The sequence below is a fragment of the Vipera berus genome (assembly GCF_964194415.1).
Source record: "Vipera berus genome assembly, chromosome: 5".
Taxonomy (NCBI): domain Eukaryota; kingdom Metazoa; phylum Chordata; class Lepidosauria; order Squamata; family Viperidae; genus Vipera; species Vipera berus.
The window spans coordinates 86,813,291-86,839,068 of record NC_138207.1 but is presented as its reverse complement, the minus strand read 5'-3'; the positions used below and the strand labels follow the sequence as shown (position 1 = coordinate 86,839,068).

General features: G+C 41.4%; 1 protein-coding gene across 2 annotated transcripts in view; it reads left to right on the top strand.

Annotated features, from left to right (window-relative positions):
- The window catches only part of DNAJB12 (DnaJ heat shock protein family (Hsp40) member B12), a 40,783-nt gene extending 24,925 nt beyond the window's left edge, over positions 1–15,858 (top strand). Inside the window, exons 5-10 of one of the 2 annotated variants that reach the window (XM_081328223.1) lie at positions 1,463–1,582; positions 2,218–2,297; positions 4,036–4,145; positions 9,807–9,979; positions 11,026–11,177; positions 13,410–15,858. In XM_081328223.1, coding sequence (XP_081184349.1) covers positions 1,463–1,582; positions 2,218–2,297; positions 4,036–4,145; positions 9,807–9,979; positions 11,026–11,147 — 605 coding nt within the window. In that variant the 3' untranslated portion in view covers positions 11,148–11,177; positions 13,410–15,858. The remainder of the gene's footprint in view (positions 1–1,462; positions 1,583–2,217; positions 2,298–4,035; positions 4,146–9,806; positions 9,980–11,025; positions 11,178–13,409) is intronic. The other variant, XM_081328224.1, reaches the window with a different exon arrangement.
- Positions 15,859–25,778: the final 9,920 nt, after the last annotated feature.

The following is a 25,778-nucleotide window of genomic DNA, read 5'->3' as shown; positions in this document are numbered from 1 at the left end:
GTGCCGAGACTATGGGTCAGGTTGCATGACATTTGGAAAAGAGAGGTATTTTAAAGTTATTTCCTGTTCCTGGGGCCCAGCCATTGAGAATGTAACCTGATCTAAGTGTCTTCAGGCTAGTGGTTGGTACTGTTGCACAGTTACCCGTTGTAGCTGAGTATGAAGCTATAGACAGGAAAGGACTCCTGTTGGATGAGTTCTGTGCTTTGCTATGGAGAAGGAATGTTCCATTCCTCACTATTAAAGGATCAATTGAGAAAAACAAAGCTTTTGCTGACTTTTTATCTTGAGCTCTTGATCTTTAAGACATGCACACACGAGATAGCTTTTGTCTAATCTCACCTAAGAGGACGGGTGATCACCTTTTGGGGGATCCGGAAGGCATTTTTCTTTGCGTAACATTGGCTAGAACACAGGTATGGATGGTTGAGTCCAGTTGAGGTTGCCTTGTAGTGTGTAGCTTAGCATGCTTGTTTTGCTTGAGTTTTTGGAACAATTTGCTAATGCTTTTGATTGCAACTGAATGGAAATAATGCTTTTGACTGCAAAAATTAATAGAAAAATCTCAGAAGTCTTTGCAAACTTTACCATTATGTGGAATCTAAGCCAGGATACAAATGTCCTATTTTGATGTTGGTAAGCAACTTTCATGTTTGTACTCAGTTTTAATACAAGAATGATTTTCCAATTCTCCCCCTCCCCAAATCATAATATTAATCCACAAAGAAATACTTGTTGAACAGCAGTGTAGATTTATGTTCAATATCCCAAGTATCGACAAACATGCATTTTGTGAGATCCACTCCCTTTGAGCATTTTTATAATCAGAATTGCTGGCAACTCATGAATTGCATGTGTCCATGAGCTTCTGGCTGTGTGCTGATTTCAGCTTCAGAATCACCTTGAAAACTTAAGCCCAGTGTCCAGATAATATTCTTTGACTTTCCGTTTTCCAGGTTTATGGCCATTTAACCTCTTGATAACTTTTTTGCGGGCTTCCACTTGCAATCCCTGCAGAGTTGCTAGGCTCTCTCCTAAACCTTTATAGTTTGCACGGCACGCCTTAGCTTGGCTGTTGAAAGCACTGATGATTTATTAAAAACGTAAACCCTTCTATAGCAGTGGAATTGTGAGAGATTCACAGATAAGATGGCTGAGTGGAATAGATTGCTAACGGGAGTAGAAGAAATTTCCAGGGGCAGGGTTGTCCCCATTTAACCAATTAAAACTTTGCCTCATCCAGTTCTGTCTGGCTCATTGGTGTTTTAGTGGAGCGAGGGGTCAAGGAGGAGAGATGGAGATCATGGTCCAAGTGATGGGAAATGGAAGGAAGCATCAGCAACTTAAGAGAGCAGAAAAGGGAGTAAAACGCAGCAACTCAGTCTGCAGGTTTTTCGAGATGCGAGGAAGGGGTTTCCTTGAGAGGCTGGGGGTGGCATACTTACCTAAGTCTCCCTGGCAGGCTCCACCTTTCATAGAGAGCCCAAAGGAAGAAGACGCTGCGATTACAACATCTCGGTCCTCAACAGAAAGCCTCCGAGAGTGGTGGAGCCTACCCGGAGAGAACGCCAGGGAGAATCGCGTGAGATTAACCTCCTCTGGGGATCAGCACCCTTTAGCCAAGGAGTTGGGGACCCAGAGCAGCCATCTGAGGCTACTTGTCTTAACAGCCAGATGGTGGAGCAGGTGGGGGAGAGAGAGAGAGGGAGAGAGAGAGAGAGAGAGTGGGTAAAGGGCTATAAAAGTCACTGGACTTCTCAACTTTTACCACCACTTTATTCCCTGAGCGAAAGGCTTACAACTGACACCAAGAGCCTTCCTGGAGAACGGAAAATAAGAGTCAAACAACACTGAGGCTACTACTTTAATCTCAGTGGTTGGACTTTGGCTTCTATGCTTCATGGCCAGGAACGGAGCGCTCGGCGTTTTATAAAGCCAGTGTCCAAATTAGCTCACCGCCCCCCCTCCCCCACCAAAAGAGCCCAGTTTGCCTTTGTTATCGTTATCGTTACCATTCTTCCCTTCGATCATCACCACCTAAGCTGTCTTTCCTCAACTTGGTAGCTACAACATCCACAATTCGCAGACAATCTACTAAACTGGATTGTGTTCAGTTGAAAGCCCCCAGTTAAAGAGGGGCAATTTTAAGAGCTTCTCTCTATGATATTTGGTGGGTGGTCTTCAACCATTTCTTTAAAAAGTGTCTTTCTCTCATAGGTAATGTACATGTATATAGCAATGGCAGGATGCGATATACCTACCACCAGCGGCAAGACCGACGAGAACATCAAGGCGATGTAAGTTGAAGCAAGGCAGAGGAAGAAATTAAAATATTTCAGAACCTGCACAGATCTGTTCCAGTCAAATGGTATTTTGCTATATTGTTTATGCCCATATGGGTCTGTTGATTATTTCCTTTGCTAATCCAAAAGTGCAGGAGGGGGCACTTAGTTAACACTGGTTTTCAAAAAAGGCAGTTTTCATTGCTATTTATGTGTAGGAGTACAATTCCTGCCTAATGCCAAAGTAACAGCACTATTTGTGCTTTGTAATGCATCGTGCTGACTGTCTTTGAAAATGTGTTTTTTTTCACCATTACATTTGGTGCCCATGATTTAAATGCCTATGGAAATCTGCAAACAGAAAAGTAAAGAGTCATGCCTTTCAACTAATCTTCCTTAGCACCTAATATTCAGGAACAGTCTGCCTCTGATATTGGAGTTAGCATGGAGTCATTCTGATTGCTATCTGTTACCGGACTTAACTTCCAGAAAACAAAAGCTATGAAGCAGAATGTCATTTGTTCAGTGTTAGCCTCTACCACAGACTCTCTAGTAGAGTCATTAGGCAAGGATCGACTCCCAACCTCCTACTCATACCCATTCATAAAACAAGCCAAATGTCATGGGTGGAACCCAGGGCTGCGTGTCTATCAGAGGATTGTTCATTAGAGGATATGTCTAGTCCACTCACACATCTTCCAGTTTTTCTCCTGGAGTGCCCCGATCCAGATAGGGTAGGAATATTTGATTATCCAGAAGTCAATCTTCTAGAACAGGGGCTGTCAAACTGCTGGTTGCATCAGGCGGAGGCCACGCCCACCTCAGCTCCAGCAATGCGAAAAAAAGTTATGATACGTCGCGACACGTCACGTGACGCGGCGAGTTTGACAACCGGGTTTTAGAACAAAGAATGGAACGTGTAGAAACAAGACAAGAAGGAAGTAAGAAGCCAGTTAGGTCTGATGGTTAAGGCACCAGGCTAGGAAAAAAATAATAATACCGGGGATTCTAGGCCCACCTGAGTCATGAAAGCCAGCTGGGTGACCTTGGGCCAGTCATTCTCTCTCAATCCAACCCACCTCACAGAGGAGTTGTGAGAAAAATAGGAGGGAGGTGTGTTGGATATGCTTGCCACCTTGTTTGTAAAAAATAATAAAAAGGATACAAATAACTAAATAAATGCATACATAAAGCGGGACTAAGCTGAAGTCCCTTGCACTTCCTTCCACTTTTTTTCCAGAGGATTTAATTTCTGTCCCGAACAGATTTCAGGGAAGACCAAAGGCTGTAGCGGGTAAGTGTACAGTAATTAGGTTGTGCTCAGTTCTTCATAGGATTGTTTAGACAGCTTCTGGGTTTAACAATATGCTTGGCCACAATATAAGTTGATTTTGGTTTACCAGATTGTGTGGAACCAACCAACTATAGCTTATTCAACAAATCATGGTAAAATCATGCCATGGCTTAGTCTGTAATACAGACACAGCTAGTACATGCAAAATACTTCAAGCGTTTGCTGAATTGGCATGAAACCATAGAGCCTTTCAGAAGCTGGTCTTCATACACCTTGCTAAGCCATGGTTTGACTAAATCAAATGTGACCAAATTCACATGGCCTCTAAAAGCCATAAGTAAAAAAAACCACGTTGTGAGCTACCGGAAAAAATAAAAAATCAAGATTTGAACCACAGTTGTCAAAGATAAATGGTTTGGGGTATACATATGATTGATATTTTCCATTCTTTCTTCCCAGGGTGGCCTTGGGCTCTTTGTCCAGCTGATGCCTATCCTCATTCTCATCATTGTGTCTGCCCTCAGCCAGATGATGGTCTCCAGTCCACCTTACAGTTTGAGTCACAGGCCGTTAGTGACTATTATTCTTGTTCCTATAGTTAATTTGGGTAGAAGGATTTCAGGAAAGACTTAAGAGCAAAGCTTATATTTACCAGTGTTTGGTGTTCTTTGGTGTGTTTTCCCCCCGTCTCTCTCTTTGTTTCTCTTGGTTTCACGCCATGCCTGCTGGGATAAGATTGCTTAAAGTATTTACATGGTAAACATTTACATGTAAATTATAGGACTTCACAATCTATGGGAGTAGGACTCACTTAGTTGAAACCTGACCCAGCCTATCGTCTCTCACAAAGAAGCATTTTTGTGGCATCTGAAATCCTCCACATATGGACTGTGAAGATACATGATATTAACCATGTAATTAGATGGATGCCTTTTGGCTGCCATTTTCTGGGTCAGGAAATCCTTAGTGTGCAATTTTTTCTGGCATCTCTAAATGCTGACAATGACAGAAGCAGAGAATATAAGGTAGAGTACATTGAGTATGTACCCTACCTTATAGGTGTAGTGTTATAGCCCTGGAGTTTCCATATATGTCAGAAAAAGCAACTCTCTGAATTCCAGGAAGTATTCCTGATGCCAGGAAGGATGGGCCCTATTCATGAAAATTGTCCCAAGTAGAAAAGGAAGAATCTTCTGTAAGAATGAGCTGCCCCCTCATTATACAGTGTGAAGGTCTTTAGGTGATTTTTAAGTCTGGCAGAAGTCTGCCTGTTGTTGTGCAATTGCCAGTTTTACTGATGGATTGACATGCAGGATTGATGAAGGTAAGGCGGGACATATTGCCTGCAAAAAAAGTACTTCTCATTCTGTGAGGACAAGATTTTTGGATATTAAGGCTGTGGGTGCTTTTCCATTCTTTCCACACTGTCATTGTTCAGTGATGACTTGGAAGCTGGAACCTTGAGGCATAATCTGATTTCTCTCTGGGACCTTCTCCATTCTGGCCTTGAATCAGCCAGAAGGAAAAGAAATGCGGGCACTCAAGTCACAACTAATAGGCATAAAGTAATATATTGCATAACTCTTGTATGTTGTGTTGCACATTAGGATGCCCCTCCTGCTTAGCTATGTTTTAGGAAATGTTGACTGCACAAAAATTCTAAGGAGTTGGTTAGGTGTGAGTTTCCCATATGAGGTGTCATTTTAAGGTGATTTTTTTAAAAAAAGATAAACTTTGCATTCAAATTGGCATTTTTAAACCATCAAGTTTGACATCCTTACGCTAGTTGCTCAAATTGAAATAGCACATTTTTATGATAAAATACTTGTTTTTGAACCAAACTGGTATAGTCATCTTTTAGTTTGCGGTTCAGATTTTGTAAGTGTTGCATTTCTTGAATATCTAATTCCAAAGCTGAACTCAGATCTCAAAGCACTGGCTCAACAAATCGGCTTTGGAATTCAGCATTTAAGAAATGCAGAATTTATGAATGTAATCTCCCAAACTGGAAGCTGACTATCCCAATCAACTTTGTTCCAAAATCCATAAAAAAGAAATATTTTGCCAGAAAAAAAATGTGCATTTTCAATTTTGAAATCTGAACACCTGGAATAAAGGATTTTAAAACTTGAACATTTTTAAAATGCAGTTGTTAAAAACTGTCTGTTGCATTGTCATTCTTTGAAGGTCCCTCCTTCTCTAGCTATTCATGGCAACATCTTGCTGTGATCTTCCATAGATTTTTATCAGCTGATGGCATGACTGCATAGGCCCTTGTGCAAGACTGCAGATTTGATAAAAGCTCTTGGTAGCTTTCCATGTCATACTCTGGAAGAAACCAGGGTATTTCCCTATGTCTTTACATATGGAAGTCCTCTTGTTCCTGAAACTCACGAGGGACCTTTCCTTTACTCAATCTATATCTCCTCCCTCAATATCTTGCTTGCTTGATAATTTATGATTAGTCTTAGGACCATAATGGGAAAAAGTAAATGTAGGACCTAGTTGTAGGATAAAATAGATAATAGAAAATACAGTAATAAAATACAGACATGGTAAGAACAGACATTCAGATAAATATATCACCTTTACAGGATATAATGAGTTCTTAGCTCAATGGCCTTAACTGTAAATTTGGCAGATCTGCTCACAATGTATACATTATAGCCCAGGATGGAATAAGACAACCTGAGATCCAGATCCCAGTGGGCTGTTCTTTCAAGTAGGGTTGTTAAGTACCTAAGCCTAAGAGGGGCATGTCAGTCAAGCAAAACATGGGCAATCTCATGTACTGTATATAATAACAAGGTATATAATGGCTGGGGCACTGCATGTACGCATTCTCTCATGATTATGGCAGGTGATAGAAGTGTCCATATTTGGCCATGGAATTCAAATCTTGTTCTAGACTAGTCCTTGAGAATTGTGTCAAAACACATTGATAGGTATTTTTCGAATTGAAAAAGAATTTTCTTCTTAGCCAACCATTTTTTTTTCTTTGCCAATCACTCCATTTCATTTTGCACACTGGTATCTGGGGCTCTGTATTTAAACATTGCCAGTAAAGAAGAATATGTGTAGCTCATGGTTGAAAGGAGGGGTCCCTGGTGCTCTCTGAGCCTGGTTGGTTTTCTTGCAGACATTTCATTACCCAAACTAGGTGACATCATCAATGCTGATTGATGTTACCTAGTTTGGATAAGAAAACGTCTGCAAGAAAACATCCATGTGACCTCCCCTGTCACAAAATCTATTGACCGCACGAAGCCCTTATAATCAGAGGAATACTGACATCCTCTAAACTCCGCTGACGATGTTACCTAGCCGGGTAATGAAACGTTCAGAAACCAGCCCACAAGCTTGGAGAATGAAGCTAGAGATATTCGCCACCATCCCAAAACAACCAAACTCAGAGAGCGCCAAGGACCGCTCATTAAAAATTTCCCTTGCCTGGCAGACAGTTGAGAGCAAATATTGGGTGTGAAATAGCGTTAATAAGTCACAGAATTGGGCTGAGCCATACTTCTCTGATCTGCCATACATATTCGGGGTAGCCTATCAGGATACATTGATTAGATTCTCTTGTCAGCACGTGAAAACTTTATTATTGTCTATGCTTGGAGCGGATGGATACCTGTTTCTGCGTCGGTCGCATGGGATGATGTGTTCATATCAATTCCCAGTGTGCTTCTTTTTTTAAAAAAAAAAAGAGTCTGAACTTGTTCAAGTGAGGTGACTTGTAAGCCCCCACCCAATCTTTCCCCAATAGAGACTTGAAAGGGAAACCAAATGTATCGAGTGCAACTGGCTCATCGCAAACAAATCAGCAGAATCAACCCAATGGCAAACCTTTTCTTTGGTTATTCGGGTTTTTCCCCGCGTAGAACTAAAGGTGTAGGAGCGACGTTTCGACGGAATCCCATCCGTCATCATCAGGCTGGTGGCTTCTGCTTCCTTCTTCTGGGAGAAGCATGTGGCTGTTTGTTCCTCTTTTTTAAACTGCCAGAGGGGGTGTGTTCTGTGGGTGGAGGTGTGCTCTGATTGGGTGGGGGATTAAGTGTGTTCTGATTGGGTGGGAGTGTGTTTTGAATGGTGGGTGTGTTCTGATTGGGTGGGGGTGTGTTTTGAGTCCCGCCCTTCTCCGAAGACTCAGGGCGGCTTACAATCTAAGGAGCACAAATCAATGTGCTTAGCAATATAGCAGACAATAATAGACCAATGTATATGGATAGCCAGGAGAGGGCAATGCTGCCTTACCAGTTCTCTCTTTGAAGCAGACAAGGCTGTTAGGAGAACTTGAATTTGCCAGCTGTGTTGGAGGAGGAAAATGTAATGCTGCTAAAAAGGCTTGGAATTCAGCCATTAAGTGGTAGATTTAATCCCTGTTTAGATTATCACTCAGGTAAACAAACCTGTCAGATGGAAAAAAAGATTTGTCTCCAATTCCCCGTGCATAATGCTTGACTGTCTGTCTGTCTTGGGTTAAGAGGTCATCTTCTGACAAGGCCCAGGGCACTAAACTATTTCATTCTGGATGGCATAAATGGGGGAGGTGGGTATGAACATGATGTACACGTAGGCAGCCAACCAGAGATTTAAATGTCTGTTGCAGAAGAAGAAGAAGAAAAATCCAGTTTCTAGAAATTTCACCATGTACGCGATGCAGGAGAGTGATTTAAGGAGCAAATACATTTTTGTTTTATATAAAAAATTATGGATGCTTATCTCATTCAGGAGGAAACAGCAGCCCTTTGTTTGAAACAGTGCTGTCTCTGCAGGGTTGGGGATGAGGTATAAGGGTAGGTGGGATGGAATTCCTAAACTAGGCTAGGAATCTGAGAACAGTGGATTGCTGTCCGTTGTTAAAAGCCAAAAGCGCTGTTTCTTTGTAAAAAAATCTAAAAAGTAGACTTGCAAGAAAAAGTACTCTTAAATATCTTGAAATTAGACACGATAAGAGTAAAATAAACGGATAGAACTAAGCCTCATGTAGAGTGATAGACATTTCTTCTGTAAAAACAAATATTTTTGTAACTTCTCACTCAACCATCATCTTGACATTTTTCTGTAACAATGAGAGTCAGCACTTCGCTCTTCTGAAATGGAGGGATTCTGAACTCAGGATACCGAGAACTGGATCTAGCTTTGCATAAAAACATGGCTTCTGATCTGAAACAAAGAGAACGAATAATTTGCATGGCGCAAACTGGGGGGACAATGAAGACAAGGCAGTTAGTGATTTGCAAAGCCTGATTAAATTATCATTGCTGTCCCAAGGGCTTATACATAGGCTTGACTGCATTAAAAGTGTTTACTAAACATAGGTGCACCTTTTAAGAGCAACTAATTTCTCACGTCAAGTGCGGAGAAACCTGGGGGGGGGGGGAAAGGCCTGTAGACATTCTGTAACGTGAGAATTACAGAATATTTTCAGTAAGAGTCTTCTCAGCAGATTACTTAATCTAGCCCCGTAGCACGGAGATTGGGTTTTCTTTTTTCTCTTTCCAAAATAATAAGGTGAGCTCGATCTCTTTTCAAGTTAGCACAAGCTTTTTCTTTTCGGGCTCCCTGGCTTAAGAGACGAAAGCGCCCCCCCCCCCGTTGCTTCAGCCATGAGAAACCAATTGTATGTAACAGGAACATGTCTGTCTAGTTCTGAGCATCTGCAGTAGGTTCGTTCAGACCTTTCCTTACTGGTGACGTGCTTCAGCTTGCAGACCAAAGGCCTACATTGAAAATGGTTGGCAGCAGGTCTCTGGGATGTCAAGGACATTGGAAAGAGGTGACAAAATGGGATTTTCAGGGACAACCCGTTGAGATCATGAAGAGAGCGTTGAGGCAGTCCCCTTCCTCTATTCCAAATCACATTCATTATTCTCCCACAAAAGCTTGTGTTCACTAATTATCCACTGTTAGGCTCATTCCATCCTCATTAAATTTTCCCTTCCCGTGAAGGGAAACAACATGCTCTTAAGCTTTACATTGTGTGGATAATCTACAGTAGCCCAGTTTATGGATAATCTTATCTTGATTCTCCTTAAAGGGACTGACAACTGTTCTGTTCTTGCAGGAGCAAGCACGGCAGAGGATAAAGGAAGATTTTGGTGTCAAGAGTTTGCTTTTGGGTGGGATCGGCTGGTATGGGGGCTTTGGTCTCCTTATCCAAAAATTCTCCTTCGCGTGTAGGTGTGCAATTTTGACCAGTTGCTTTTGTCCTCTTTCCCCCCCAGGTCTGTTGGCCATGTATTTAAACGGACGACTGAGCATTTGAAAGTGTCTTACTATGTAGGTGACAGCTTTGCGGAAGAATACACAGGCACAAATCTTAAAAATGTAGAGAGGAGCGTGGAAGACGATTATATTGCAAACCTCAGAAATAACTGTTGGAAAGAAAAACAGCAGAGTGAGTAGCCCGGCTTTTCAGACATTAGACAAAGAGAGAGGCAGGGTCAAGGCATTGTAAACTGCATGTCAAGAAATTCTGTATTACCACTTGCTTATTTATTGTATTGATCTTCCATTCCTGTAAATTGGGCCTCACAAAGATGTTGGAAAGGGGTTATTGGTGGTTAAAATGAAGCCACCTATACAAGTGAGATGCCTTTGACAATTTAGCTGTTGCAGTTCAAGTGTTATTTATGTGGGCACACATGTGCCAACAGACCCTGCAAACAGCCATGTGAGCCTGCCAGAGGATACAGTGTATTTATGCTTGTGGGAAGAATGTTTGACTTGTGCTTACATGTCTTGCAAAGCGCTCCTTTCAAATGCTTGATCATTACGATGTGGCCTAATTTTATTGTCCTGCTTCCCAAACTTAGAGTTCAAAATATCCAACTGGAACAGCAGTTCCCAAGCTTTCCACCTTTGCATTCACCTCCTTCTGAAATTCTTCTTAAGCTATGCTGTAATTACAAAAAAGAGCCTTGGTGGAGCAGTGGGCTAATGCCTCCTTAAGTAACACCAGCTGCCTGCAATTAGTGCAGGCTCAAATCCCACCAGGCTCAAGGTTGACTCAGCCTTCCATCTTTCCGAGGTAGGTAAAATGAGGACCCAGATTGTTGGGGGCAATAAGCTGACTTTGTAATAATGCCGCTGGGGGGGGGGGGCTAATAAGCAGGCATATACATAGAATGAAGGCTATTGCTAAGCACATTGATTTGTGCTTTAGATTGTAAGCCGCCCTGAGTCTTTGGAGAAGGGCGGGATATAAATGGGATTTTTTTTTAAAAAAAACACACCATCTGGAGCAGGGTTTAGCAGTGGATAAATATTTTTTGCAACTCCTTTGCAGCTCCTGGCTCAAGATGGGATGTGACAAAATGAGGGGACCATATACTCTCTCCAGGGAAATCCAGAAAGTGTATCAGAAATGCAGTACAAACTAAAGAGAAAAGTTGCAGCTGTCTGGACTGTTACTTTTAATTATTTGGATTTCTTCTTTTACAGAGGAAGGCTTACTTTACCGGGCACGTTATTTTGGTGATTCAGATCTATATCAGAGAGCGCAAAAGATGGGCACACCCAGCTGTACCAGACTGTCTGAAGTTCAAGCATCGATGCATGGATAGCTGTTGCAGAAACAGTCCATAGAGACCTAAGTAAGAGCTGGTGGTTTCTATTTCTGGAAACTGGGAATTTGGTTTAGGAATACTAATTTTCCATCATAATTTAGAATCCAAAGCTATTTTCATATTTTATGCTACATCATGGTTAGTTTTAGCAGGGTTAGCCAAACAAGCAAGCATTAGTCTTCCAGACCAAAAAAAAAAGGCACCTCTTTGGTCATACTTAGATCGTCCTCTCCATTCTTAGCAGCATTTCCTTTGCATCTCTGAAGTAGTTTCATGTTTGGTTTGGGTGCAAAACCAACTGGGAATAAACAAAATGCTCCTATTTACATGTCACACTAAGCCATAGATATAGTTTGAAAGCCAACATAAATCATCTTTTCAGTGGTTTATTGCCTAAATCTATATATATATAAAGGTTCCCCCGCACATGCATGCTAGTCGTTTCCAACTCTAGGGGCCGGTGCTCATCTCCGTTTCAAAGCCAGAGAGCCAGCGCTTGTCTGAGGACGTCTCCGTGGTCATGTGGCCGGCATGACTAGACGCCAAAGGCGCACGGAACGCTGTTACCTTCCCACCGTAGTGGTCCCTATTTTTCGAACTGCTAGGTTGGCAGAAGCTGGGACGAGTAACAGGCGCTCACTCTGTTACGCGGCACTCGGGATTCGACCCGCCAAACTGCCGACCTTCTGATCGACAAGCTCAGTGTCCTAACCCACTGAGCCACCGTGTCCCTTAATAAAAGGATACAAATAACTAAATAAATACATACATGCTGAGGGGAAAGGGAGAGGTTTCCAAGCTGAGCCATGCTGGCTCAGGAATTCTGGGAGTTGAAGTCCACCCGTCATAAAAGAGCCAAGGTTGCCTACCCCTGTATCTACTGGAGTCTTCCAGGGCTCTTCCCTCCCTCCCTGCCAGCTAGAAGTGAGCCAGATTGATGACCATTGATCCGGTGTAACCAGGCTGAAAACTAACTAATCTTTGCTCGCATAACTTTTTGTTCTTTTTCTTCCTATGGCATGTGTTTTATTTTGAGTGAGGAAACGGCACAAGAAGAGTTAGGATGCAACTGGGATGTGTTCGACATATTGGTCTTCCATGCTAAACACACACACTCACACACACACCCCCTTTTTTTTCTGGAACAGGTTTGACTTGAATTTCAGGCGAACCATCCCAGCCATAGCTAAGCTTTTTTAGTGAGAAAAAAGATTTTAGTCATTTTTTTAAAAAAAGAAATGTAGCGAGGCTTAGCAGACTTCTATTTAAGGCACCCTATACATCTGAGGCTGCTACAGATAAAGCACTGTGACTTTTTGTGTAAGACTTGTCTGTTCCTAAGAACAATGTTTTGAATGTTTGATGTGTGTTTTGAGGACAAAGGGACAAACATTTGAAAAACACCTGAGCAGCCTTCTACAGAGTATTTAGTCTTGCACTTGTCTGCAGCGATAGTCTCTTCACTGACAAGTGTTCCTTTTCAGGGGTACCCATAAAAGGGGAGCAAAATAGTCAAGATGGCAGAAATTCATACAACTGTGTGATTGAAGCAGCTCCAGTTTTTAGATTAGGTTAGATTAGATAACCTTTATTGTCATCTTTTTCCTGCGGGCACAATGGCACACATTAAAAATGAAATTTTGTAGGCATTCAAGGGGCCTGGCTTCAGTCAGTGCGGTCACAGCCATCTTGACCCTTTTTTTTTGTTTTTAAACCTTACCCTGCAGATACCCTGTTATGCATTTCATTTCAACGTTTAAAGATTAAAAAAAAAGTAAGAATGAGCTTCTAAATCAGGGGTGTCAAACTCAATTTCATTGAGGGCCGCATCAGCATTGCGGTTGCCCTCAGGGGGCCGGGTGGGCGTGGCCAGGGTGGGCGTGGCCTACTGGGTGGGCGTGGCTAGAGTGCCTATGGCCTACTGGGTGGGCGTGGCCAGCTCTACATCGTTCGCATCAAGGGTGCCTATGGGGGCCCGGGCAGGAGTGGGAGAGATCTGAGGGTCTCTGGCAGAAGGAGGGTCTCTGGGCCAGGGCCAAGGCAGTGGGGGCCGTTCCCTCACTGTTTCCAGGATGGCTTCGCGGGCCACATGAAACCACTTCGCGGGCCGGATCCGGCCCCCCCGGGCCTTGTGTTTGACATGTCTGTTCTAAATTAACATTTCCAGTTTATGCCACTCTCTTCTTTAAATGGAAGTGCCGGGTCCCGTTACCCTTGTAATTGACTGGAGACTGATGCTTCTGCTGTTTTTCTCCTCAGACTCTTCAAATGCCTGAAGACTTTGGAGGAAGTGCACTGAGCCAAGAAGACAGACTTTCTATTTAAAGAATCAGTCCTTAAATTAAAATGGCATCGGAGTATTAACAACGCACAACTGCCCTCTCCTCTCTTTCTCTGTCCAGCGTTAGACTTGAACATCTCTTAAGGAGGGAAAAGACGGCTGGTCTTTTTTTTTTTCTCCTCTCTCTCCCTCTCTCTCCCTCTCCCATCCCCCAAAGGATCCCCCTTCCCCTGGGAACAGTTGTCGAGTTGCTTTGGTTTCCTTTCGTGAGATCTGCCGAAAATCAGGAGCGGTGGAGAAAGTTCTGCAATTGCACTAGTCACTTCAGAGAGCTGAGGGAGGAACTGGAAGAGCTAGAAATTAAAAACAAAAATTAATTTTAAAAGACACTATTTAGAATTTAACTTACCATTGTAAATATGTTGTACTTCTAAACTATGCAGGGATAGAATTAAATTATTTCATTCTTTTTCTTTTCTTTTTTTTTCCTTTTTCTTGTTTCTTTTCGTTTTTTTGCTGAACTTCATAATCCAGCATCTCTGAATTCTAGCTTCTTCTTTTTTTTTCCCCCCCTGCCTGGGCCCTCACTCCCTTTTTTGGCCCAATGTCCTGTTTTCTATCAATGGCAATCTTATCTGACAATAGAAATGTTTTATATTTTATAATGGCTTCTACTTTCTGGGGTCGGGGTGGGGGGGAGGGGAAGAAAGTAAATTCACAGACCCTGAAAACTCTTTCCTTTTTAAAATGTGAAATACTGAGCCCAAAAGATATATTTTCTATGGACACATTCTGACCCAGTTTTGGATTTGCAGTGTATGGCGGCTTTTGCTGAACGACTCGTTCTTCCTAATAAATGGAGAACAAATGGTCTCAAACGATCTTCAGTTCAACAAGATGGGTTTTCGCTGTGTGGACTTTTTTTTATTTGGTTAGGTTTTGCAGACTTTTCATTTTTTGCCTTGCAATCAGGGTTCGTTCTGCTACCCAGAGGCGTGCTATTGTTTCCCCCTCCCCCCCAAGGGATGTTTCCTTCTGTCTTTTCCCCAGCTTCCCAATCAGATTTCCTGTTGTTCTACAAACTAGTGTTTCTTTGACAAAATGTCGCTGCTGATTTCATTCCAGGAACCTTCTGGGCGCTGGCGTGGCCTACCAAGCAGTGATGCAGTTATGTACTTTTCCATTTGGTGCGGCTTGGATGGCCCTTCTCTATAGAGCAGGGGTGTCCAACCTTGGCAACTTTTAAGACTTGTGGTTGGGGAAGTCTAGGAGTTGAAGTTCACAAGCCTTAAAGTTGCCAACTGTGAGACCCCTTGCTCTAGAGCAATGAAAGGCTGTGTAGCAACAGTGCTTATAGAGTCTGGTGAGAATCTTCCTCAGGAGAACGGGACTCTTACATCCCCTCCCTCAGGAGAGCAGGCCATCTTTCTCCAACAAGATGTTGCTGCTTTCCATTGTTTAAGCAACTGAAAGAGGCAAAGAATAATTCTTATTGCTTGACTGGGCTGTGAAGTCTAACTTTCATTTGAAGAAAAAAAAAAGCTACACAATGCCAGACTTTTTTATCTTTTAAGTCCACACAATGCTGTCAGAAGAGCCTTAAGAGAAGTTACTTCAAAGAGCTGAGCCATTCACCAGAGTTCACAGTTAATGCTCCTAGTTCCAATAAGCCTCATCATCTTGAATTAGCAGTAATCTGAAGATGCTTCCACTCCTGGAAGTAGTTTTGTGTTTTCATTAGTCAAACCAGGATTCCTTTTGCAGTCATGGATCAACTCCTACCATCAAAGCAAATCAGTACTCAGGATCAGAGTAATATGTTAAGAAATGACTTAGTTATGTCAAGGAAGTAGCATTACCGTTAATTACTTCACACTGGAATCTTCTTTAAGTTGCTATTAGTTTTGTCCAGAAAGTTTTATATTATTTAGTTGGCAAATGTCCATCTAAAGATTTGTTCAGAATTGTTCAAGTACCAAATAAGAGCTGATGGATTAGGGACGGTCTAATAATTGTGTCCATTTCTTTGGCATTGACAAATGGATGCTGATTTGAACAGAGTTTTTCCTGTCATAAGCAGCCATCTTGATGGACACATCCACTCCATTTGTCTGCAGTCCCAAGGAGATGTCTCCACCCTCCACTGTCCCCAGAAAGCAGATCGTGGCTCAAAACCTCAACCCTGTTGATTAGCATTCAGTGATCCCTCCAGCCATTTTGAAGGATCGCTTGTCAATTACCAGCTTCTGAGTTGGCAACAGGAGCCCCAGGCCATAACAATCAGATCTTTTTTATTTTCTTAAGTAGATAGCCGGGGATGAATGAGCAACGTGCAATAAAAAGCATAGGTCTTGAAAGATATTGAAGAAAGCTGTTATTCTTAATTATATAATTGTACATCTATAAATAAAGATTTATAACATGAAAGCTTGCCCCTAGTGTTTGTGTCGCCCTACAAGCAAAGCAGTTTCGCCAAATGCCATGATGGGTTCATTCCAGCAGCTGCCCTTAAACCAAATTGGTGCTTATTTTTAGTAATGAATACATTTATGGGTTCCACAATAGGCAAAGTGTATTTACAAGAATCCATAGAGATTGAGTGTTCTGCTGATCCAAATAACGTAAGCCTTAGAAGCTTGTGAAAAGCTGCTATGCTGTATACTGAAAGTGGCTGTCAGGTTACCTAATGAAGAATACTCTTTCTTCCCTGATACCATTTCAACCACAATATATCCTAATATTTTAGCGTTCTTAATGATACCAAGAATCCAGAGATCCCAGAGGCAACAGATTGTAACTTTGCACATAGTTAGGGAGGTGATTCCCATCATAGAAGATTGCTCTCATGCTTCCAACCAAGCAAATGGTTAATACTGCCATGGAATATAAATTAATACTGCAGAGGTGATGGAACCTACAAGCTACCTTTGGAACTGATGATTGGCATTTCTTATTAGAAATTATGTGGGGAGAAGCAGTGCTTATGCATAGTGCCTCAAACGGGATTCCAGAATGTATAGACAAGACTTTTAACCTTCCAAGGACAAAGTTAGGTGTATTAATTTTGGAGTATCTTCCTGGGATACCAAAGTGGTTGCTATCGGGTATGTTGACTGTTAAAACGTGGTCTCTCCCCAGGCTACAGATCCAGGATGTGATAAACAAATTATCGAGACTTGTCAAGTTCATTGATCATGATTCATATTCACTAGATTGCATGGGAATGAGTAATAATCCAGGTGTTGTTATGAAAGTGTTTTGTCTGACTGAAACCCTGAAGAGGAAGGTGATAGACCTGGTAGGGGTGTTTGTGTGCATATAAATGATAAAGAGGACTGCAATGAGAGAATTCTAAAGCTAAATGATGGTTACATGAATGAGGATAGAAAAGGTTCATTTCTTGAACCACCAGCTAAGTTCACTGCTGGTTTCATTTGCTTTGAGAGCTTGTGAAAACATAAACAGCAGAGATGGGAATGCAAGAATCTATCCTCACTCTTAACCTTCCACCTCCACTCACACATATAAATACACCATGAAAAAAATGGGGCAAAATACTCTTGCCTAGGCCCCCTCTAGTGACATTACTGGAATATTTCCTGCAGCCGATTAGCCCATCGGGAAGATAGATTGCAGACTCCACCTGGAAGAAAACCCACCTTTTGCCAAAAGAGAAACTAAGGTGATGTGCAGATATCTAGAAATTTTCAAAGAAAATAATTGAGAGATAATTGATACTCTGATGCGACACTGTTGGAAAGAAGATGAGCTGTGATCCCTGTTGGAAATTGAACATGATAGGAGTCACTGAAGCTTGATGGGATGATTCCCCAAATTGGAATGTAGCAGTGGAAGGACGTAACTACAAGTAGTCTTCTATGATCAAAATTGGGACCTGAATTTTGTTCACTTAAGTGATGTGGTTAAGCAAGGCATCATTTGACCAGACCCAATTTTACGACCATTTTCACTACTGTCATTAAGCACATCTGGCTTCCCATTGACTTTCAGAAGCTAACTGAGAAGGTCGCCAATTTCAATTATGTGACTTCAGGGATGGTGCAGCAGTCCTAACTTTGAGGACTGGTGATAAGTCACGTTTTAGTGCCCTTATAACTTTAAACCATCATTAAGTGGAAGGTTGTGAGAACTACCTGTAAATAGAACAAATACGGGAGAAGTAGCATTATATGTCACACATTGCCCCCTGCACAAAAATTCAAGCAGCTGCGTGGGGAAATAAAACTAAGTGAAGAAAGAAAATCAGATGGCGATCTACTAAAGATTGGCATTTTAAAGAGCAAAAGTGGATGATGTTTTTCTGAAGTTACATCCCTTACTGGAAAGCAAAAACTAATAAGGAGTTCAACTATCTGATATCTGAAGTGGGTTTACAGTAAGTTACATTACAGTGAGCTTCACCTGAACATAAAATGGAATATATTGATACTAACGATCCTTCACAATGCCACAAATGACCCACTGGAATAAGCCTGCTCTCTTTTGGAGACTTTTAAGCAGATTTGTAGAGGTGACTTGCCCATATTCTGAAATTCTGGCAGTGAAGTCAGAGGTTAACTTAAAGAGTTTACCACCCACCGCCCACTTTTAGATTATATAGACATTCTGGACATTATCCTGAAGCATTTTGTAGCACTTCGTATAAATGGACTTCATGGAATGATTTATAGGGAGAATCTTACCTCGGTGCTCTCCTCAAGTCCCTTATGATGCAACGCAGGTAGTCTTCGACTTGAAACTCCAAAATTTCCATTGGCTAAGCAAGACAGGCGTTAGCTTGGTGCCATTTTACCACCTTTCTTGCCATAGTTGCTAAGTGAATCACTGTAGGTGTTAAGTTAGTAACAAGGGTTGTTAAATGAATCTGGTTTCCCCATTGGCTTTCTTGTCAGAAGCTCACCCGACCTCAGGACACTGCGACCGTCATAAATACAGTCCGAATTTTGATCACCTGACCGTGGGGAAGCTGCAACAATCGTAAGTGCGAAAAAGCAGTCATAAGTCTTTTTTCCCCAGTGCCACTGTGACTTTGAACGGTCACTAAACAAATAGTTGTAAGTCAAGGACTGTCTGTACAAACAGTAAGAGGTATTTAGCTTCCTCTCTCTTCACTCCAGTAGAAGATTCCACAATATTCTTAAGCATCTGTTCTTCCCTTTGGGCTTTCAGCTCTGGGTTTCCTCAGGGTGGTCAGAGATATGAAAGTAGTTACTGTGCCTTCAATCATGCGGCAGTGTGTCTCATCCTTTGCGACCACACAACTACCACCCTTGTGCTGCTTTCATTTGTGTCAACACTCTGCAAATTGCTTACATTACCACACACATTTCCTTGTACCCTTTGGGCAATTTAGTTTAAATAAGTTGAAGACAGGTGGTGGTACCTGAACACAGTTTAGGGGCCATTTTAAGGGTGTCCAGTGTCTCTTCCCCCAAAGCTCATGGAATAAAATGTTGTTTAATGAATCAATTACATGAAGTGGCTTCCTTGAGTCTTTTTGATTTCCCCCTTTCCCCTCCCTTCATCAAACATAAGCCATTTTATTTCCTTTTTCTTCTAGAGGAATGTGTATGTATATATATATATATATATATATATATATATATATATGGAAGATATATGTGTGTGTATATATATATATATATATCATCCGTCATCCTCAGGCTGGTGGCTTCAGCTTCGTTCTTCTGGGAGAAGTGTCTGTCCATGTTTGAAGTTTGCAAAAGAGCACCTGGATGTTCCACAGCACTACTGGCAAAATATACTGTGGACAGATGAAACCAAAATTGAGTTGTTTGGGAAAAACACACAACACTATGTGTGGAGAAAAAAAGGCACAGCACACCAACATCAAAACCTCATCCCCACTGTAAAACATGGTGGAGGGAGCATCATGGTTTGGGGCTGCTTTGCTGCCTCAGGGCCTGGACGGATTGTTGTCATTGATGGGAAAATGAATTCCAGAGTTTATCAGGACATTTTGCAGGAAAACGTACGACCATCTGTCCGCCAACTGAAGCTCCGCAGAGGATGGGTGATGCAACAGGACAGTGACCCAAAGCAGCCTTGGTGGAGCAGTGGGCTAATGCCTCCTTAAGTAACACCAGCTGCCTGCAATTAGTGCAGGTTCGAGTCCCACCAGGCTCAAGGTTGACTCAGCCTTCCATCCTTCCGAGGTAGGTAAAATGAGGACCCAGATTGTTGGGGGCAATTAAGCTGACTTTGTAATAATGCCGCTTGGGGTGTGTGTGAAAGCCCTAATAAGCAGGCATATACATAGAATGAAGGCTACTGCTAAGCTTGTAAGCCGCCCTGAGTCTTCGGAGAAGGGCGGGATATAAATGGAATTAAAATAAAAAATAAAAATAAATAAATACAAGTAATTCAACAAAACAATGGCTTCAACAGAACAGAATACGTCTTCTGGAGTGGCCCAGTCAGAGTCCTGACCTCAACCCAATTGAAATGCTGTGGCATGACCTTAAGAGAGCGATTCACACCAGACATCCCAAGAATATTGCTACACTGAAACAGTTTTGTGCAGAGGAGTGGTCCAAAATTACTCCAGATAGTTGTGCAGGTCTGATCTGCAACTACAGGAAACGTTTGGTTGAGGTTATTGCTGCCAAAGGAGGGTCAACCAGTTATTAAGTCCAAAGGTTCACATACTTTTTCCACCCTGCACTGTGAATGTTTCCATCTTATCTTCAATTAAAACATGACAACAGTTAATGTTTGTGTAGTATTATTTTAAGCAGACTGTGTTTTTCTATTGTTGTGACTTACATGACGTTTAGAGTGCATTTTATGGCCAATTCATGCAAAAAACCACATAATCCCAAAGGGTTCACATACTTTTTCTTGCAACTTTTTTACTTTTACTTTACTTTTATTAAATTTGTATACCGCCCTTCTCCCGAAGGACTCAGGGCGGTTTACAGGGCATATATAAATAACAATACAAAAATTAAAAAGAAATTAAACAAATGCCCAATTAAAAATTACAATAACAATAAAAGACCCATTAAAAAACCCTAACGTTCCCCATCAGGCCTGACGAGCTAGTTCGAATAAGTGGGTCTTCAGACCGCGCCGGAAGGAGCGAAGGTCCGATGCCATCCGTAGCTCAACCGGCAGTTGGTTCCATAGCGCCGGAGCGCCCACAGAGAAGGCCCTCCCCCTGGGGGCCACGAGTCGACATTCCCTGACCGGAGGCACCCTGAGAAGGCCCTCTCTGTGGGAACGCACAGGGCGGAGGGGAGTTGACGCCGGCAGCAGGTGGTCCTCAAGGTACCCCGGACCCATGCCATGTAAGGACTTGAAGATCATAACCAAAACCTTGAATGTATATATATATACCAGCTGCATATTACAGAAGGAAACAGTATGCAGATGAATCATTCTTCCTAAGAGGTGTGGAGCGGACTTGTGCAATTGTAGGTGGGTCTTGGAATGACCTGTTTAGCTACTAATCAATCAGCTTTCTTCTGAAATACTGTGAAACTTTTGTCCAAAAATAGCCTAACCGGCAGGTGATCATGAAGGGGCAGTTTGTTCGCTTCCTCTGTTGCATAGCAATATCCCCGCCAGGCCTGCTCAGCCTAATTGCTGCGGGTGAGGGAGAAGTTTCCTCAAACTGGTGGTTCTGGAGAACTTCAACCAACCTTTCCTGGGTAAAGAGTCTAGAGTGACTCAAGAGTTCATGACCATGAACCATGGACCTGACTTGATTTTTTAAAATAATATTTTATTAATTTTCCAATTTTACATTTAAGTATTTAAAAAGCAACGTGGTGAGTGGGTTAATCAACAGTTCGATAACAAAAGCTTTAGTACAAATCTCAAGTTACAACATGAAATATTTCTTCTCTTTTTCCGTTAACATTTACTGTCTCGTATTCAAGCTAGTACAGTTCTTATTATATCAACTCAGTAAAAACATCATTATTACATTTATCAATAATTTTTAGCTTATACGTATCTTAATTACATTCAATCTTCATAAACAATCCATATCCTGTTATTAATTTTTACCCAATTTTAGTTTCTCATCAATATTCCAATTTAACCTTTGATATTTATAATATTCAGGCTTTAGGTAACCAAGATTTCCCTTGTCTCAATTCATAACTAAATCTAATATCCAAAATGCACATTTTATCTATTTGAATGTAATCTTGTTCTATTTCCTAAGAGTTGTCTATTTCCCACCATATTAAATCATCTACTTAATAATACAATATCCCCTTTAATAAATCAAAACCATTATGTATATTACCTGGGTTAATCAATAAATCAAACATATTTATAATAATTAATTTTCCTTTTCCTTTTAGGTCTAATTTTAAAATATTAAACAGATAAAGTCCTTATTTTCAACTAATTTCCAAGTATTTTAAATCTAATGACCAGAATTCCCCTTTTCTCAACTTCTCCCTTTAACCCACTAATTAATAATATGAAATCCCCTCTAATAAGTCAAAATCCTAATTTTCTTCAACCTTGCCAACTAGGCTTCCATATCAGCGCTTTTACATCATCAAATAGATCTCCCTCTATTATTATATATGTTATTTGAAATAAGGAGACCATTTAATTGCCATTTTTTGGAAGGACTAGCCCATTTGTATGTCTCCCTGTTATTCAAATTCCCCATGCTTGCCCTGATATGTTTGTCTTCCATTCAATCTATTCTTCTTTCTCAAATTTCTTCTGATTTATATAGAAAGTCATTTCCATTTTCAGTGTTGTCACTTCCTTTTCTGGATTTTCCATCAGCTGTATTTGTTGGTCAATTGAGTCCTCTGTCTTAATATTTGATTGTCCCACTTCTTCTGTTAAGTTCTGTGTTATTGGTTCTTTGGATGTAGTCAAAGTTTGGGTTTGTGTATCTAAACTGGCGTCTTGATCTTTTATGTTTGGTCTTATTTTATCACAAGCTGAAAGAATGGTTTCATGTATTGCTTTCAACATGGAAAGATTCTTTTCCTGGTGTTCATCTATCTCTTTCACGTGTTTATAAATAGTCTTTCTAGTAAAAGTTGTTTGTCAAGCCAGATTTTATAATCCAAGGAATTTCAGCATCTCATATAGTGACCAATATTCCTCAAATAAAGAGATAGGAAAGCAATTTCCCACATATAACTCTGAGAGTCAGTAAAGGTTTACATTCACAGTTCAAGTAGGTCAGTTATGCCGCACAAGCTGTTCTCTTACAGCTAAGTCTCTCTCAGGTGGTGCCAAGGTCAGAAAAGGCTTATCTTTCCTAAAAGCCAAGTCTCTTTTAGGAAATAACAAGTTGTAATACCAAACTTCGCCACAAGATGTCACCGATGCCATTTAAGGTTTTTTAAATCCAAAATTTTTATAATCCTTTTCCCAATTTTATTTCTCTTTTGTAGATAAAAACAAGAGTCTCCAATAAAAATAGGAAAATTTTTGGTCCCCAAGTTTCAGGAACATATAAATCCAATTAGATTAAAGTTGTTCTTTTAATGCTTTGATTCCCCTGGGTAGTCAGACGCCGCTATTCTTAGAGGGTGGGATAGAAATTCCCTTCCCTTTCTCCTCACAGGGGAAAAGATACTTCAGGCAGCTTTTACAGGAAGAGAAAGTACTTAGGGTAAAGAGAAGATCAGATCTCACCCAGTTTCATCCGTGTTGCTTTCGAAGTGCTTGGTGGTGAATTTGACTTTGGCTGTCTGCAGCCTAGTGACGGGCCATATTAGTATGGCTGGTCTTTCCTCCGCCAGTTTGGAGGGCTGCCCTGGATTGAGCAGAAGGGCTGCTGCTCTCTCGCAATCAAGCAGAGGTCCCCTCCTTGCTCGTTGCCCCTACAGGACGACTTTCGACCCTTTCCAGGGTCCCCCAGCAGAGTGAAATCGGCCACGGAAAATGGAGCTCGCCTTCCAGAAATCCGCAGCAGCTGCGATGGCAAACCAGAAGTCCTGCCCTGCCCTGATTTATTGAGAGCCCAACGTACATAAGGGATCACACCTTGTATCTTATTGATGTTTCAGGACAGATTCCTAAAGAACTGAAAGTGAAGAGCATCTCTGATTTCTGTGGAGCTTCACAGAACGATCCACACTGGGGAAGACCCTATTGCATCAATCTCCCCATAGTGCCTAATTGACCAGTGGGTTTTAGAGAAGGCTCTAGTGGGCGAGACCCAGGATGCACACTAGAATAAGAGGGTGGTTAGGACATTTGATCAAATTGCACTAGAGCAGCCTCTCCCCTTTCAAAGATCCACCACATTCAAGGAGATGAAGACAGAATATCACTGTAGGAAGACACATCTCAAGCTTGTCCAGATATTGGAAAGAGTTCAAGTTCAACCCTACACAGTGGTGGGAAGTTTATATTTTGCCATATATTATTTGCCATAGATATTGCGTAGAAAGTAGAGTAGGAAGCTATTCTGTATTATATGACTATTTATCGGAACAGAATGGAAAATGGCAAATGCCTCAGCAGAGACCAGTAGATAGTTAATAGTTAACAAATAAACCTGTGATTGAAACAACAATGACACTTAAGTTATGGTTATTGTATGATATTCTAACTTTTGTTTACAAAGTAATATGATGTGACAAGGATCAAGCTGAGGAAGAAGAACAAAATGGAAATATAAGTGAGGGACAAGGATTATTACTACCATACCAAATTTCATTATTTCCAATGTAGGATAGAGATTGTGCTCTTCCTTGCAACTGAAACTAAAATGGTCTCTATCATGCTTTGAACCAACAGAAAACTACAGTGACATATAATTTACAGCTCCCCACATTTTTGAACCCACAGGGACAATGCCAACAAATGGTAGGTTCTTATTTAGGGTGTGCATGTTAAAGGAAGAGGTTTATAAATTGTCCCAGTTGCTCCCTCTTCTTTCACCAAATGTCACCAGCAATTACTTGTCTTAAAATGAGATGGGGTGGGGGGTGGGGTAGGTAAGAAACAGCCTTTGACAGAAGGATATGTTCCCTGCATCCTCCCTAAAAAAAGATTCCTATTTATGAGCTCCAGCCAGAAAAAAAGAGAAAGAAATATTCCATGTAGAAAGAAGGCTTATTCTTTTTTGTGTGCATATTTTGTTTTATGTGGAGATAAAAAATATTGCAATCAGCAAAACAAAACATAATCATGTTTTGAAAGCCGTGCTATTTCTTCTCAAGATCTTATCACCTGCAATTAAAATCTTAAAGAATAATTGTAAAGGATTTGGAAGAATCACCAAAAGAAATTGTTTTGTGGGCATTTAAAACACAGCAATGCCTTGGTTACAGCTCTGTTTAAATAGCAGCTGACTGCCCTTCACTGAGGTGACCAAGGGCTAGTCCAGAAATCTACAATTTCATTCCGAGAGAAGTCTTTGGTTCTCTTTTCATTTTTCTTGTCTTGATGGTATAGCAACCTCCAGTGGCTCATGAAGCCCAGAGCTTCAGATCTTGACTGAATGAAGGACAGTGGAGTGTCTGATATGAATCAGGGAACGGCCCTAGGAATATTCACTTTGGCATGATCTGGAAGGGTGGAGAAGCAGACTTCTGACCTGCCTTTGTTATGGGAGGAAATAGAGGTGCCTTGAAGTAAAATACACTTCCTTGTTGGCCAAAGCTGTAAGCTGAGAGATATTCATAGGAGGGGAATGGGGAGAAGAGGTGGACTTGATTAACGAACTCTGTTGAAATAATTAAAACCTGACCCAGAAGATTCTTTTTATACACTGTATTTGAGCACTGATTGCTCTATGGCAGGAACATAGAATGAGTAACGGACGAACGAGAGAAAACTGAGGAGCTGCAGTAAAGAAGGTGATGGTCTTCTCTAACACAAGTGCCTTTATTTCTGAGCTTCCACCAATTCTTTCTTAGAAATGTCTCTTGGGGACTCAGGCAGGATGCTGTTCTTTGGGCTATCTTTTTCCAGTGGTTCACATAGCAGCAAAGGGTGTAGAATTGTGTGTCTGGCTAACTGTCAGCCCTGAATCTAAAAGTTTAATTGTGTTGAGAGGGAGGAGATTATAGAGAGACAAGATGGAAAGCTTAGCCTACTAGCACACCTTCCTTTTCCCCCCACCCCAATTTCCTTACACAAAGCTGCAGAACCAGAGTGTGACAGATGGAAACCAGTCACTGACTGCTACGTCCCTCCCATTTCTTTTTCCCTCTTTCTTCAATAGCAGTAGTACTTGTCTTATGGCTGCAGTGGGGGCTGGAATTGCAGTCATAGGTTGAGACATCACATGACTGGATTTGAAGTTACAACCATTTTATACAATGGTCATTAAGCAAATGCTGCGGTTGCTAAGTGAACAGGGT